Raw genomic sequence first — 13,727 nt, forward strand, 5'->3', positions numbered from 1 at the left:
AGCGCTCTGTCAAACACCGGCTGCTGTGGCCAAGGTCGAGCAGCAGCAGCACCAAATTGTTTCATATCTACTGAATTTTCTCCCTGGCACTGCAGGAAGAAGCTCAGTCCCTCATGGATAAAGGAAGATCCAAAAGTAGCATCCTACAGTAAAACAAGACACAGAGTTTCTCCTGCCTGGAGCCTGCGCTCTGAAAAGGACCTGTGGGATTCCCACCCTGGAGCAGCACAGCACTTCTGAACTAAACAGAGAAGACCCCCCTTGCATTATTATTATTTTTATAATTTGGGGTAGTAGACAGACAAGTAACTGTAAGGCTCCCAATATTGTCAGTAACAAGGCCAAAACCACCCATGGGACTGCAGAGTGGCTCCTCCAGAGTGCATTCACCACCCAGGGCTGCTCTGTGCCGGGCCTGGCTGATGAAATTCCTGTTTAAACCAGGATGATTTTCCTTGTTTCCACCCCTCCCAAAAGCCCCCATGGTGTGGGGTCCCTGCCTGGCCACCTGCCGTGCTCCCCAGCACATGCTGCCTCTGCCAGGGAGATAAGCAAAGGATAAAATCCAATGCAGCCATTAATTTCCCAATGCATCAGCCGCCAGGCTCTGTCACATAATTACTGGCAGTTCCAGTGGAGTGAGAAATTCCAGCCCTTGCTGCTCCCAAGTGGTCCACTTGTTAGGTTCTGGCTTTTGAGATTACATAGCCTGGATTAAATTTTATGTACTTTTATAGAGGAGAATAAAAAAGGGAGAGCAATTCCACCAGAGCCACCGTGCCGCAAGGGAGTCCTCCCAGCAGGCCGCAGAAATCCCAAATTGGTTCATGGCCGGATCTTTGAAACACTCCTCCTGACATCTCCACGAGCCCATGGCAGCTCCTCTCCCCTGCACACACAAACCAATCACTGCCCCCCTTTTTATAGCCATAATTTGCTAACCTATGAGTAGATTAGATTTTGGAGCACCTTCCTTAAGTGTCAGACACGGCTTCCTCGACCCCATGCAATTTGTCGCTCTGCTGGCTTTCAGACACACTCCTCACTTCATAGGCACATAGAACAGCGGGGCCCCCGTTTCCCTGGAAGATCGAGATCCGAAGGGGACCTTATCCCTGCCTTGACACACGAATGTTCAGCTCCCCGGCAGCACCAGGGGCAGCTCAGCTGGCCTCGCACCGTGTCAGCCCCAGCACTTGTTTGCTTGATTTACTCAATGTTCTATTAGAGGTAAGGAGCAGATAAAAATCCTTAATTACACTGGAAAGCCCATTCTGGATATTTTATTTCCTTTGAAAGCCCTTTCTGCCTTAAGTGCATTAATGAGTGTGTGGCTCTGCCCAGAGGAGCAGGGAGATGCTCCCACCCAGCACAGCTGGTTTTGGGGGTGGCCAGGGCGTGGGGAGGAGGGGAGGGGTGACCACACCATGCAGGAGCTTTTCTGCTCCCATCAGGATGTTTTCTGACAAGCAGCAACCTAAACAAATAAACCAAAGCCTAATTCGGGATCTCAATTACCATCTGTTGGATTTACTGACTGCAGCGCCGTATCTGCGTTTTCCAAGTTTAGCACAGAAACCCAGGCAGGAGAAGCAAAGCCACTGCTGGCTCATGGCAGAGAGGATGAACTTGCCTCGAACTCCTCATGCTGATATTTATGAAATGTTAAATCTTCATTTAAAAATGTTCCCTTAAGCTGGGTGACATGGCAATGAGTACGACCCATCACTAGCTCAGAGTCTCTGTTGCATAATAAGATTTAAGGTTTATGACCTACAAACAATCGCTTGGTGGCTCAGGACAGGCTGCGGGGAGCCGCCTCGCACACACGGAATTATTTGGATTCCCAAATGGAATGATTTGCGTGTGGCACATCTGGTCTACGACTGCCAACAAATGAGTCTATGGGCTAATATGGACGAGTAACAGGCTGATGGAGAAACCATGATTGTAAAATGATTTGAAAAATATCTTAAGTTCTTTGGGATACAAAATAAAAAGAAGAGAATGCAGGTATAGTCAGCATTTCAATTCCTGAGGGGGGGGTTAATTTGAAAAAAAAATAATGTCAGTTTTACTATCAGCATAACAGCACATGTGGGTTCTTGTACGGAGGGTGTAGGTTGCCTATAGCCAGCTTCAATTTAAACTTCCAGATAATGGGATTTAACGAATAGGGCTCTATGGATCCAAGCCGTCAGCAGCTCTCTGCTGTGTTATCCCTACGCTTTCAATCAGACCAAGGCTCTGCTTTTATCTGCCACGCTCGTTCACGTTGATGGTGCCTGTAATATCAACTCGACAATGCATGTTCTACAACTACATCTACTGCTACCAGTACGACTACTACAGTGCATGCATTTAGTTCAGTCCCACAGATACATACACTCTAAGAACAGGCAAGGGGAGATGTGAAATGTTTTACGGGACGACAGGTGTTTTGTTTTTTAAGTAAGGGAAATTAATATAAAACATCAAAAGAAAGAAAGTGTACAAAAAAATAGAGACATTTCTCAAGAGTTGATATGAGTCGTTTCTTGAACCATTTCGTCCGAACAAGCAAAAAACATGCAACCAGCTGCTACTAACAAGAAGCTGGACACTGAGAGAGGATTAATAGGTGTGGACAAACCTTCCCGCTGAGAGCGCTCAGAAGAGTGTTTGAGAGGAGGTGTGCACGTCCGAGTGTAAGAGAGGCCGGAAAGTTTGCCTCAGAGACACCCTCTCTCACAGCAGCCCCAACCAAGCAAGAGAGAAAACAACAAAACATAACTGCTCACACTCACCATCAAGGTCAGTAGCTCACGTTACGAGATTTGTTATAGCTGGCAAGTATAAAGTCCAGTAAGGGGTTGTTGGGGCACAGGGCTCAAAGGCAGCACTGGCAAGCCGGGACTGGGGCCCAAAATCCAGATGTGCCAGGGGGTGGGGTGGAGAGCAGCCCCTGGCGCCGTGGCACTGTGCTGTCCCACTGCGCCGAGTGCTGCCGGCCGGCTCGGCGGGCAAAGCCTGCCTGAGGGAGCTGGGACAGGGCTGGATTAGTGTGGCCTTACGGGTTTTGTCTCCAGTCCTCAGGGAGGAATAGCTGGTAGCAACAGATTGGGAACTGGAAAAATCTCAGGCTTGTCAATGAACCAAAGAGGAAGGAACGAAAACCCTCTCCTGACAAATTTTCCTCGTCTCGTTCTCCTGCCAGATGAACCCCTCCCATGTCAAATGCAAGAGAAAAATGTGCCCCCCCCCATGACTGTATTTTAAAAAAAGCATTTACACGACAAAAATGTTTTACACGTAAAATATGTCAGGTGGATTCAAAAGAAACGTGACACTGATAGTGAAGTTGTCTAGGAGGAGTTTGCAGCATTCAGACTTTTAACTTTGCTCGTTTTCCATGGCTCAGGTCCCAATTCATTAAAAAAATACAAGAATGGGTGAGGTTGTCAAAACCAGCGGAGGGATTCGGCAGCACAGTCCCACCCAGAGCGAATGGATGTGGCCAGACCTCTGTCTGCTGGAAGGACCTCAGCTATCACTTCATCACTGGGATGTCGAGTGGGGACGTGATTTACGAGCAGCTCCACGGTGCTCACCCTGCCGGCACGCGAGCAGTGACGCGGGACATGAATTTATGGTGGCACTGAGCACGAGGACAGGGACACATCCCTTTCTGCTGGTTGTAGGACAGACCTGCTGTGACACAGAAGAACCTGTTTATCTAGCAAGGTCAGCTGGTGACACGCTGCCATAGAAAAAGAAGGGGCGAGGGCAGGGAGGAGGCCCTGAGCAGGTACCTGCCCTGGTGGGCTCCTTCTGCTGACACAGCACACATGCAGGTGTCCCAAGAGGAGGAACGTCACCCCAGGGACAAATCAAGGTGGTCAGTGCCCAGGGGCTTGGAGTGAGAGGGCTGCAGCTTCCTGGGGAGACCAAGACACGCATCTGAAGGTGGATGCTCTCTGCGGGTGCTCAGTCTCCGTGCTGGCACTGATGCCAGGAAGGTGGGGAAGATCCGGCAGGATGGGGCCGGAGAACAGAGAAGGTCAATTTTGGGTGAGCTGTGGGGGCTGGAATGCTGCTGAAGAGGCAGCAGTGATGGGGGACATTGATGACATGGACTGTCATCAATGCTTTCCAGGAACCTCCTGAACAACGTTTGCTCTGTGCTGGGGCCGCTCCAGCAGCCCTGGGCAGAGCTCTCCCAGTGAGCTGGCGGTGGTGGGACATGCCTGCCCAGGTGTTTCCCAGCTCTTTCCACTTCCTGGCAGAAAGGGACCAGTTAGGGCCAGCCATGCTGTGCTCTGTGCTTTGGACCAGGCACACGTGAAGGAGGGCTGTGCGAATTTGTGAAGGAAAAACAAAAACCCAACTGAAAAGGAAAGAAGGAAAAAAACCCCAGCCATTTTTCTTGTAATGAATCGGGCCCGTACACTGCAGCGCAAGATCGATCGGACTCCACTGCTCCTGGATACAATTCACTACCATTGCTGATGGAGTGGCAAACCCAGGATGTCCCTTCCGAAACCAGCTTTGGATGGAGATGACTCTACAGAAACCCCCCCGTTCCCAGACCACGGCTTGGTGCAGATGTGAGCGGGGCCGGTGACAAACCCACCTTCCTCCTTGAGACCTCGGGGCTGGGGGTGGGACGGGGGCTCTTTGGATTCAGTTTTGGGGTTTTGCCAGTTTTGTGCATGCAGGCAATTTTGAGGCTTGAAAAGACATTTCCAAACACCATACTGCTCTTTAAACTTGCCAGAAAGGGTGTTGTTAATTTAGGGTTAGATTTAGTTTCGTATTGCAAGTTCAAATCAAAAAACAAAAAAACCGAAAAAACAAATCAGAAAACCCAACAAAAGAGAAACCAAAAAACACTCAAATTAAAGACAAATGATTTTCAGGCACAGAATTGATCAATGCTCAGTTCAGTTGTAATGGGCACCAAAAGCACTCCGATTAAAAAAAAAAAAAAAAAAAAAAAAATCAGGGAAGCAACGTTAATCCAGCCAAACCCTCTGTGCCTTGCTAAGGGGCAACTCACCAGGTCTGTTTGCACGTAAAACAAAACCTGAAGGGCAAAACATGAGGAAGAGGCAGAAACAATGAGGTCTGTTTTCCTGGAAGCATATGCAAAAGCAATCTTGGGTTTTGTTTGGGTTTTTTTTTTCCTCTTTGGGTTTGTTTTTCCCCCTCCGTGCCGGGGCAGTAGGAGAAGCCGGGAGTTGGGGGATCCCCACAACCAGGCTGGCAAGTCACCCCTTAGGCGCTCTCTACATGCCACAGGATGGAACTGGTACAGAGAGTCCTTTGTAGCCTGCAAGCAGTGCCAGTTTGCATGGAACGGAGTTCTCCTGGTGTCTTTCTTTGGCCTCCATGGCATCAGGCTCTCGCTCGAGACACACCTGGGCCTGCGCCCACCTCCTACTCCTTCACACAGTCAGGGCTTTTCGGGGAGAGCTCGATAACCCACCGGCACTGCCGGAAAAGCCACCGAGAGCCCCCAGCTCAGCCATGAGTGAGCTGGGAGGTGCTGCCAGCCCCGTGTCCTCTGAGGAGACGCTGGGACGGAGGACACGGGGCTGGCAGCGGCTCCGTCCCGGCAGCGGCTCCGTCCCGGCCTGCGTTGGGAGCCGGGGCGGCTGCCGAGCCCATGGCTCACTGAGGGCTGCTCTGAACTCTCTCACCTGAGCAAAGTGCTGATTCACATGTTCAGCAAAATTTAAACCTAAGGCAGTAACGGCAATTGCCAATGATTTATTTATTTATTTCCCTTAAGGGGAAAAAAAAAATAAAAGTTTTTCAGAAGAACAGAAGAAAAGCTTTGTCGTTCCCCATGGAAGCAGCGGGGTTGGAGCAGGCAGGGATGGTGAACTGTCAGCCATGTGCTGGTGCTGAGGGCACGAGTGATGCCATCCCAAGGGACACAGTCCCTCACCATGGGGCTGCCCCGTGCTGGCCATGGTGGAGGAGGTGACAGTGGCTCTGGGCAAGCACAAGAGCACCCAGAGCTGCTGCCACTGCCTCAACCCAACCCCAGCTTCCTGTGAGCAACCAAAACTTTTTTTCCAAAACCACAAATTAATCTTTTTCGGGGTGTCTTTCAGAGCCTCGATTTTAAACCAAACAAATAAAGAAACCAACACAATAAAGGAATAAAGAAAGAAACAAATTGGAATATCTACCCTGGTTTTGGCAGTTCTCACGCCAATCTCCTGCAGGTGCTCCAGCCCCCATGGCCTCTGCTTGTAGTTTGGGTTTGGGTTGGGATTGATTACTTATTTTTTCTCTAATTTTTTTTTTTTTTTTGATTATTTGTTTTCAGGTCCCCAGGATAAGTGTGAGGAAAATCAGAGAAATGATGGAGAGCTGCAGCCACACAGAATACCGACAGAGCTTTTACCTGACCCTGCACTCTCAGGGTTTGCTCTTCCACGGGCCCCCCTACCTGATCCTCTTGCTGCTGCCACGGCTGCCGCTGCTACTGGTCCATAAGCCGCTGCCGGAAAACCTGGCCGTGGAGAAAAGGAGAAGGGTAAAGACAGAAGCCAGCGGGTACCGCGAGTCTCTGTGGGGCAAAGGGTTCCGGAGCTCGCCATCCCGGCTCTCCGTGCCACCAGCGGCCACTGTGTTTGGGATGAACTGAGCCCTTGCCAGCTGCCTGCTGCCAGTGGTCCCTGCCAGCACAAATCCCCTTGGCACAGGAGGAATGGAGCTCCTGGCCATGGCACGCTGTGGAGCCAAGGAGGACAGGCTGGAGGCAGAGCCTGTAGCACTTGGCTTGTGTCTCCACACTCCCGCAGGAACGGGGTCAGCCCGCTCCGCCAACGACCCGGGAATTCTCTTCTGGGCTTATTTGCAAGTGATAATAATGTGCTGGTCTATAGACAAAGCAGTAATGGAAAATATGAGGAGGTCCTCATGTCAAGATCATGAATTTGCTGGGATCAAGCAGAAAAAATTCAATGGAATGTGGTTTAAAAAAGAAAGAAAGAAAGAAAGAAAGAAAGAAAGAAAGAAAGAAAGGAAAAAGCTCTTGAAAGCAAACCAGCCGCAGATCAAGGAGCTCTGTGACATCCCCCCTGCTCCAGGGAACCCAGCCCTCGCAGAGGAATGGAATGCTGCCAGCAAGATTGCAGATTTAATGTCTTTACTTAATTAATATTCAAAAGATCTGCCAGAGACTCTGACTTTCAATATGCGTATTTTAAGAGGGCAATGGCAAAGTCCAGGCAATCAGCAAGAACCCCAAACCCCAAAGTCAACAACTCCAGGGAGGTTCCTGGTCTCTGGGAGCTCTGACTGCTCCTGCCATCCAACAGGACAAGCCTGGGGTGGGCACCACGACGGAACCTGGCCCTTGAGCGGGCACCAGGACCATGATCACAGCTGCTTTGCAAGGCTGAAGAACCACAGGAGAACAACTGAGGCACTGAGAAAGAGAAGAGTGAGCCTGAGAGCGAGAGTGCGAGCCCAGCACGCTACAGCCCACTACCTTCAGCACTATGGCACAGCTACAGCTCAGCTACCAGGGCAAGGAACAGAGAACTAAGCTAGAGTGACTTGAAGCTACTTAAAACATCAATCAAAAAATGACATACTTGCATTTAAATATGGTAATAGGGCTGTTGGGGGAAAAAAAAAAATAGCACAGGTGAATATATGCAGAGGATCCCCAGGCTGGTGCTCCCTGTGCACAGAGCCCAGCACTGCAAAGCCAGCCCTGGTCCTCCTGGTGAACCTCTCTGCTGGTAACTATTACAGGCTCTGTGGAGTGGGATGGGGGGGAAGCACATCTAGACTGGGGGTTGCTGTAACCAGAGTTAAACCTGAGTGTTAAATTCCCTCTTGCTGGTGACGGAGCCATCAACCCTGGGTGGGTCCCCCGACATGTGGCTAGGGCTGGAGTGAGACTTTAGTGTTAAGAGTCAAATCAACCTCCAGAGAGCAAGGAAAGCATCTGCAGGACAAGGGCTGAGGCTCTGGGGCTTCATTTTCATGCAGAGCCACGGCTGGGCCAAGCTCCGAGCCCTCCCCCTGCAGCTCAGGCAGGAGCAGAGCTGGCACCAGCCCCCGTCCCTCCCGCTCTGCTCCCTGCCCACCACGGCGCCCGGTCCAAGAGCAGTGTCCTCAGCGTTCCCATGGCACCTCCACGACCAGCTGGCCACCCGCAGATCTCTCATTTGGAGGCTCCAGGGGCTCTCTAAACCATCCGTACAGGATCGGAGGAGCTGTGGACTTTCCATGGAATAAAATGCCTCTGCCAAAACCAATCAAATACCCTTCAAATCACCAAGCATCCCCTGAGAACAGCACAAAAAACAGGGCTGGAAAGTTTGTTTCTCTTGTTCAGCTGCCAGGGACGCTCAGGATCTATTTGAAATGCAGGACAAAAAGTTTTGCCATGCAAAAGAAGAGTGAAATAACAAGGGTGGAGAAGGCGCTCCATGGAAAGAGCCCAAACAAAGGCTCCGTTATTGCATTCCAGTGGACAGATGTGTGAAAAATTAATCCCTCCGCCCCCGAAGGAAGCTTTTATCCCAATTCTGAGATAAAAGCATCCCTGCGACATGGCACTCCAAACAGCTCAAGTGTGATTGCTGCTCGCGCTCTGTGCGGGAACGCCGCAGGGGCCGCAGGCGGAGCAGCCGCAGCACAGGCTCCAGGAGCGGGAGATGGAAACAGGGATTGATTATTAACATTGGCAAAGCCCTGCTCACTGATACACTCACAGGATGGCTCCATCACTGAAGGATCCCCAAATCAATCCAACCTACTGAAAGCAATCGATCCCCTGCTAAAATGCCCTTTGCCAGGCCCCCCGTCCATCGGCTCGCTCAGCTGGGAACAGCTCTCCTGTCACTGCTGTCGAGCCACTAATGCTGTGTGACCTCCCACCACTGTGCCAGCATCTCTGTGGTACCTCTGTGGCTCTCTGCTCCTGACCCCGTCAGCAGTGATGGGCATCTGACACCATCCCACTCTGCCTGATGGGGCTCCCAGCACAGGGCACCGGGAACGCCTCTGAGAGCTGGAGCAGGGGACAAGGAGAACTTGTAGCCAGCAATGTGGTAACAATGGTCCAGTGCCACTGTTTCCCCTCAGCAATGCCTGGGAAGTGCAGGCATCTCCAGGAGATGGCAGTGGCTTTGGAGACTGCTGCTGTAGGGTGCCAGCAGGCCCTTTAATCCCTGCACCTGCTGCTAAGGGGCTCTCAGGCTCCCAGTTCATTTTTAAGAAGCAGCTTGGAGGTAACTGGGTGCCACAAATGGGTGCCTGGACAAGAGTGCCTTGAAACCAATGGAAGCATTGATGGCAGCATCTCTGGATCCCACCCTGGACAAGCAGGAGCATGGCCTGCATCAGCCCCACTCTCTCCAAGCCCTCTGAAGTCACCTGGAAAATCAAAAGAGATCAATTCATTCCTGGTGTTTGTTTAAGCACAAAAGATCCCCGTGCTTTGTGTGCCCGCTGCCCCCAGCTGCCCAGAGGAAACAAGCTCCCAGAGCCATTCCAAAGGCCAGCAGTGCCCACTTCAGGCACTGCAATTAGAAGGTATTTTACAATAAACGTTTTGCACTGGGCTCACACGCTGTCCAGGAAAGCCCTGAGGATTCACAGCAATTTCATGCTCTCTCATTGCTCGGAACGAGCCAAAACCCCTGTTCCAAGTGCAATTTTTCACAGATAAATTTTCCTGCTTCCTGCATCAATAGTTTCACTTTAAATAGTGAAGCAGCAAGGGAAGATGGACAGATCTGTGTTAAATTCTTTGCCCTGAGGTCCCACATTTAGTCTGTGGCTGGTGTCTCTCCAATGCACAGGTGAGTTTGGGAGAAGGGGGATCCCAGGATGGCACAGCCCTGGAGCAGCAGGTTTGGGCTGGAGCACACAGCCCTGCTGTCTTGCTCTGGGCATTGAAGTGGGAACACAGGATTTAGCAGATTTTCCAGGGGCTTTGTGAACAAATCTGGTGAGCACGACGCTGCCTGAGCAGGGCCAGGCTTCACATGGGCTGCTCCATCTCCTGCTCTGGTGGGATCATTCCTTCTTAAATCACTGAGTTCTCCTGCTCTCCAGCCTGGGTCTGGCTACAAGGCAACCACAAGGGAATAACACAAGAACCATTTGTCCCCCTTCCTGATGCCAGGACCCTCTTCCTGCAGCTCCGGCTCTAAGAGAAGTCACTGACTCCTTCAGTCCTGCTCTGATCAGCCTTTGAAGACCCCAAAGCACACACAACCCTATCCTCTACAACCAGTCAGACAATAAGAATCAACCCAAAAAAAGGGCACAAAGATAATGAAATTAATTCTTACATAAAAAAATATCATGCAAAGGATTTCCTCTGTTTAATGGCCAAAGCACTTAGGCACCTGAGGTGGCATGTTCAGACTTCAGCAATGAGCAAAGGGATTTAAAATAAGAAAATGGAAGCCGAGACGCTCGAATCACCACCTGACTTCAGAAAATAGCCAAAATCATAGAACAGGCACGGAGAATTAAATAAAAGCCATCAGGAAACTGCAACTAAGAAGCAACCCCTTTGGGCTGTGTTCACGGGGTGTTTGCAGTGCTCACACATGAGCTGCAGACTGGTCTGTGCAGGGTGTTTGGGGGTCCTTGTGCTGAGGGGATCGAGCTCGGAGCTCCTTCACACCCCAACACTTCACCTCTTACACCCCTGGTGCTCCCCAGCGAGCTGACCTGAACCCCGGCCTTCCAGGAGGGTCACTTCATCTCCCAGGAAAGAAGTGCAAAGGCTGGAATATGAATTCATGTGCAGGCTGAGCGGGGAGAGGAGCCGGGGAGCTGATCCCCCCTTTTCCAGCGGCGTTCCCAGAGCTGATCCCCCCTTTTCCAGCGGCGTTCCCAGAGCTGATCCCCCCTTTTCAAGTGGCATTCCCAGGAGCTGATCCCCCCTTTTCAAGTGGCATTCCCAGGAGCTGATCCCCCCTTTTCAAGTGGCGTTCCCAGGAGCTGATCCCCCCTTTTCAAGCGGCGTTCCCAGCAGCTTTGATCAGCCTGAAAAGCTGCGCCAGGCTCACAGCTGTCATTTCAGATGGGTTCTCGCTTGCATTATTCTTTCCATTAGGCAGTGTTATCCTCTTTGGAGGATCTTTAGGCTTCATTTCAAAAGTATGAGAGACTCAAAACCATGAAGCAGAAGAGCCTGGTAGGTTTTTTTTGAAGGCAGGCAGGCGTGGGTCCAATTTACCGGGCAAAAATGTCGTCTTTAATGGTGAGCACACACAAGGGAAAGCTCCATCCCAAAACAATCCCTTTATGTTTAAAACCTTCATCTTCCAGGCTCTCTGTCTCACACTCCCCCACCCTTTCTATAAGGAAACACAAATAAGAAAGAACAAAACCTGCTACTACTCCAAGCTTTAAAAGAACAACTCAGTGCTGAATATTTAGAGAAGAACATAACACCCACAGAAATCAAATGTTCCCTAGAACTCATCAAAGATCGGGATTCTACCAAATCATTCACAACTCATTACCACGGTTTAGTAGCAATTAACTCCTCGGGATTTGATTGCAGACTCTATGAAAGCTTTCTCAAAGTCCACAGGAATGTGGGGCAGCAACAAGCCCTGCTTGGAATGTCCTGTGTTTCCCACCAGTGACCCTGGTTTGTCTGTGAGGAGGTGGGATAGTGCCATCCACACCACAGCTGATGAACAGGACCCAGCACAGCAGGGCAGATCTCCAGGGAAACAGGGCAGTACTTTCCTACGGTTTTGATCATTTCTGTTAACACTTTCAGCATCTACAAGCCTGCTCCGAGTCCTCTGTTGCAACAGCCCCTTAAGTGCTTCCCTTTGTCTTTTTCCACTGTGTTACATCAACCTTGTTAAAATCTATTTCAGCAAATTAGGGAATTTCAGCCAGAACCCACCATGCATCACGCACCCTCATCCCACAGCCCCTGCATCATCCAGGGCCCAGCCACACGTGCAACGTCTGTCCCATGCCCCCCAATGTCTGTTTGCAGATGGATGTTATGATGAGCAAATATTCCCATTGTGGAATTCCAACAGAACAATAAATCCCAAATATAGTTAATTTAAAATTTGGCACTTCCACTTTATATACAGTAAATGACCCATTTTTCAGCTGTTGGGACTCTCAGGCCGTGGGTTTTAGGATGAGAATGGTGCATTTCTGCCCAGTAATTACTTTATGCATCAGCGAGACAAAGCCTTGTCTGTCTCCAAATTATCATTCTGGGGCATTTCAAGTGCAATAACCCTTTTGCAGTTATTTCACTATACTGAAAACTGGGAAACTTCTCAAAGGCAAACAGTTTGTTCTAAAAAAACCTATTTATTCAAAAAAACCACAAGCCAAGAAGCAAAAGCTGGCAGCTGATTTAGGTTATTTACTCTACTTAAAACCTGCTCCTATCCTACAGCAGCTTCAGGGCTCCACTTCTCGAATGTGCCCTATGGAAACCCCCACCATCCAACACTCAGGCCCACTATGTAACTGGTAACGTCCCTAATTAGCAACTGGTGAAACCCAGAGAATTATGAGAGAATCAAGTGAATGGATGAAAGAGAATCTCAATCACACCATTTCCTAAAAGCAAATGGTTCTGTTTAACACGAATTGATTGCTTCCATAAAAGAATTTCATAGAATGAGAGTCACAGAATGGTTTGGGTTAAAGGGACCTTAAAAACCATCTCATTCCACCCCCTGCCATGGGCAGGGACACCTTCCACTATCCCAGGTTGCTCCACTACACCAACCCAGCCATGGACGCTTCCAGGGATGGGGCAGCCACAGCTTCTCTGGGCAACCTGTGCGAGGTCCTTGCCACCCTCACAGGTAAGAATTTCTTCCCAGTATCCCATCTAACCCTGCCCCTGAGGCACTTTGAAGCCATTCCTCCTTGTCCTGTCTCCACAGGCTCTTGTAAACAGTCTCTCTCCATCTTTCCTGTAGGCTCCCCTGAAGTCTTCTCTTCTCCAGGATGAACAATTCCAATTCTCTCAGCCCTTCCTTGTAGGAGAGGTGCTCCATCCCTCTCATCATCTTGGTGGCCTCCTTTGGACTTGCTACAACTTATTTTAAAGGCCAAAGCCAAACATTTACCACAGATTTTTAATCAACAGGTTAAGTATAAAGGAAATGATGGCTGCAGGGGCAGGAACACCCAGGAGCTCACTGGCCCCACGCTGCCTCGCAGCACAACAGCTCTGAATTTCTGCATTTCAGTCCCCTGCTGCTGGATGAACAAGGGCAGGTTAGATGGAACCACATTAAGGCACCTATTTGGAGTTCAGCAACGTGGCACTGATTTGCTTCAAGCCTCATTTCTGCTGCTCTGATGGTAAAGAAAATGAGCTATTTGGTTAAGCTGCTTGTCTCAATTTTTATGAATGATCTAAACTATCTGGGTAAGTATTATTTAAAGACAGGTCCTTAATGATGAACAAAGGCATAAAAAGAACTCGTGTCTGGAGGCTGAAGCTGGAAAAATTCAACACAAAGAGGCAACTTCATAAAAGAGAAGGCAGTAAATCACAGGACAAGGTTATCAGAGGGTGGGGAACTCTTCACCACTCATGTGCAGCTCAACCATTACAGCCATCGCTGGCAGACAGGGACTTTCCCTGTGCCTCACTGGGCATTCCATAACCCATACTATGAAAGAGGTCGGAGGGGAGGATTGGGATGCTGAGCCCAGAAATCTTCAAGGCATTGCTGCAGCAACTACGA

General features: G+C 49.9%; 1 protein-coding gene across 10 annotated transcripts in view; it reads right to left on the reverse strand.

Moving 5' to 3' along the window:
- Positions 1 to 13,727, reverse strand: part of MSI2 (musashi RNA binding protein 2) — a 207,976-nt gene that overhangs the window by 15,214 nt on the left and 179,035 nt on the right. For 3 of the 10 annotated variants that reach the window (XM_082294652.1, XM_082294647.1, XM_082294646.1), the window contains exons 11-12: positions 6,443 to 6,505; positions 5,039 to 5,065 (exon numbers count right to left, since the gene is read on the reverse strand). The exons of 1 other annotated variant lie outside the window; for it this stretch is intronic. In XM_082294652.1, the coding sequence (XP_082150778.1) occupies positions 5,039 to 5,065; positions 6,443 to 6,505 (90 nt within the window). Of the gene's footprint in view, positions 1 to 2,632; positions 2,773 to 5,038; positions 5,066 to 6,397; positions 6,506 to 13,727 lie in introns of all 10 variants that reach the window. 6 more of the 10 variants (XR_014226992.1, XM_082294648.1, XM_082294644.1 and 3 more) reach the window with 4 other exon arrangements.

The sequence above is a fragment of the Coloeus monedula genome (assembly GCF_965178545.1).
Source record: "Coloeus monedula genome assembly, chromosome: 20".
Classification (NCBI taxonomy): Eukaryota; Metazoa; Chordata; class Aves; order Passeriformes; family Corvidae; genus Coloeus; species Coloeus monedula.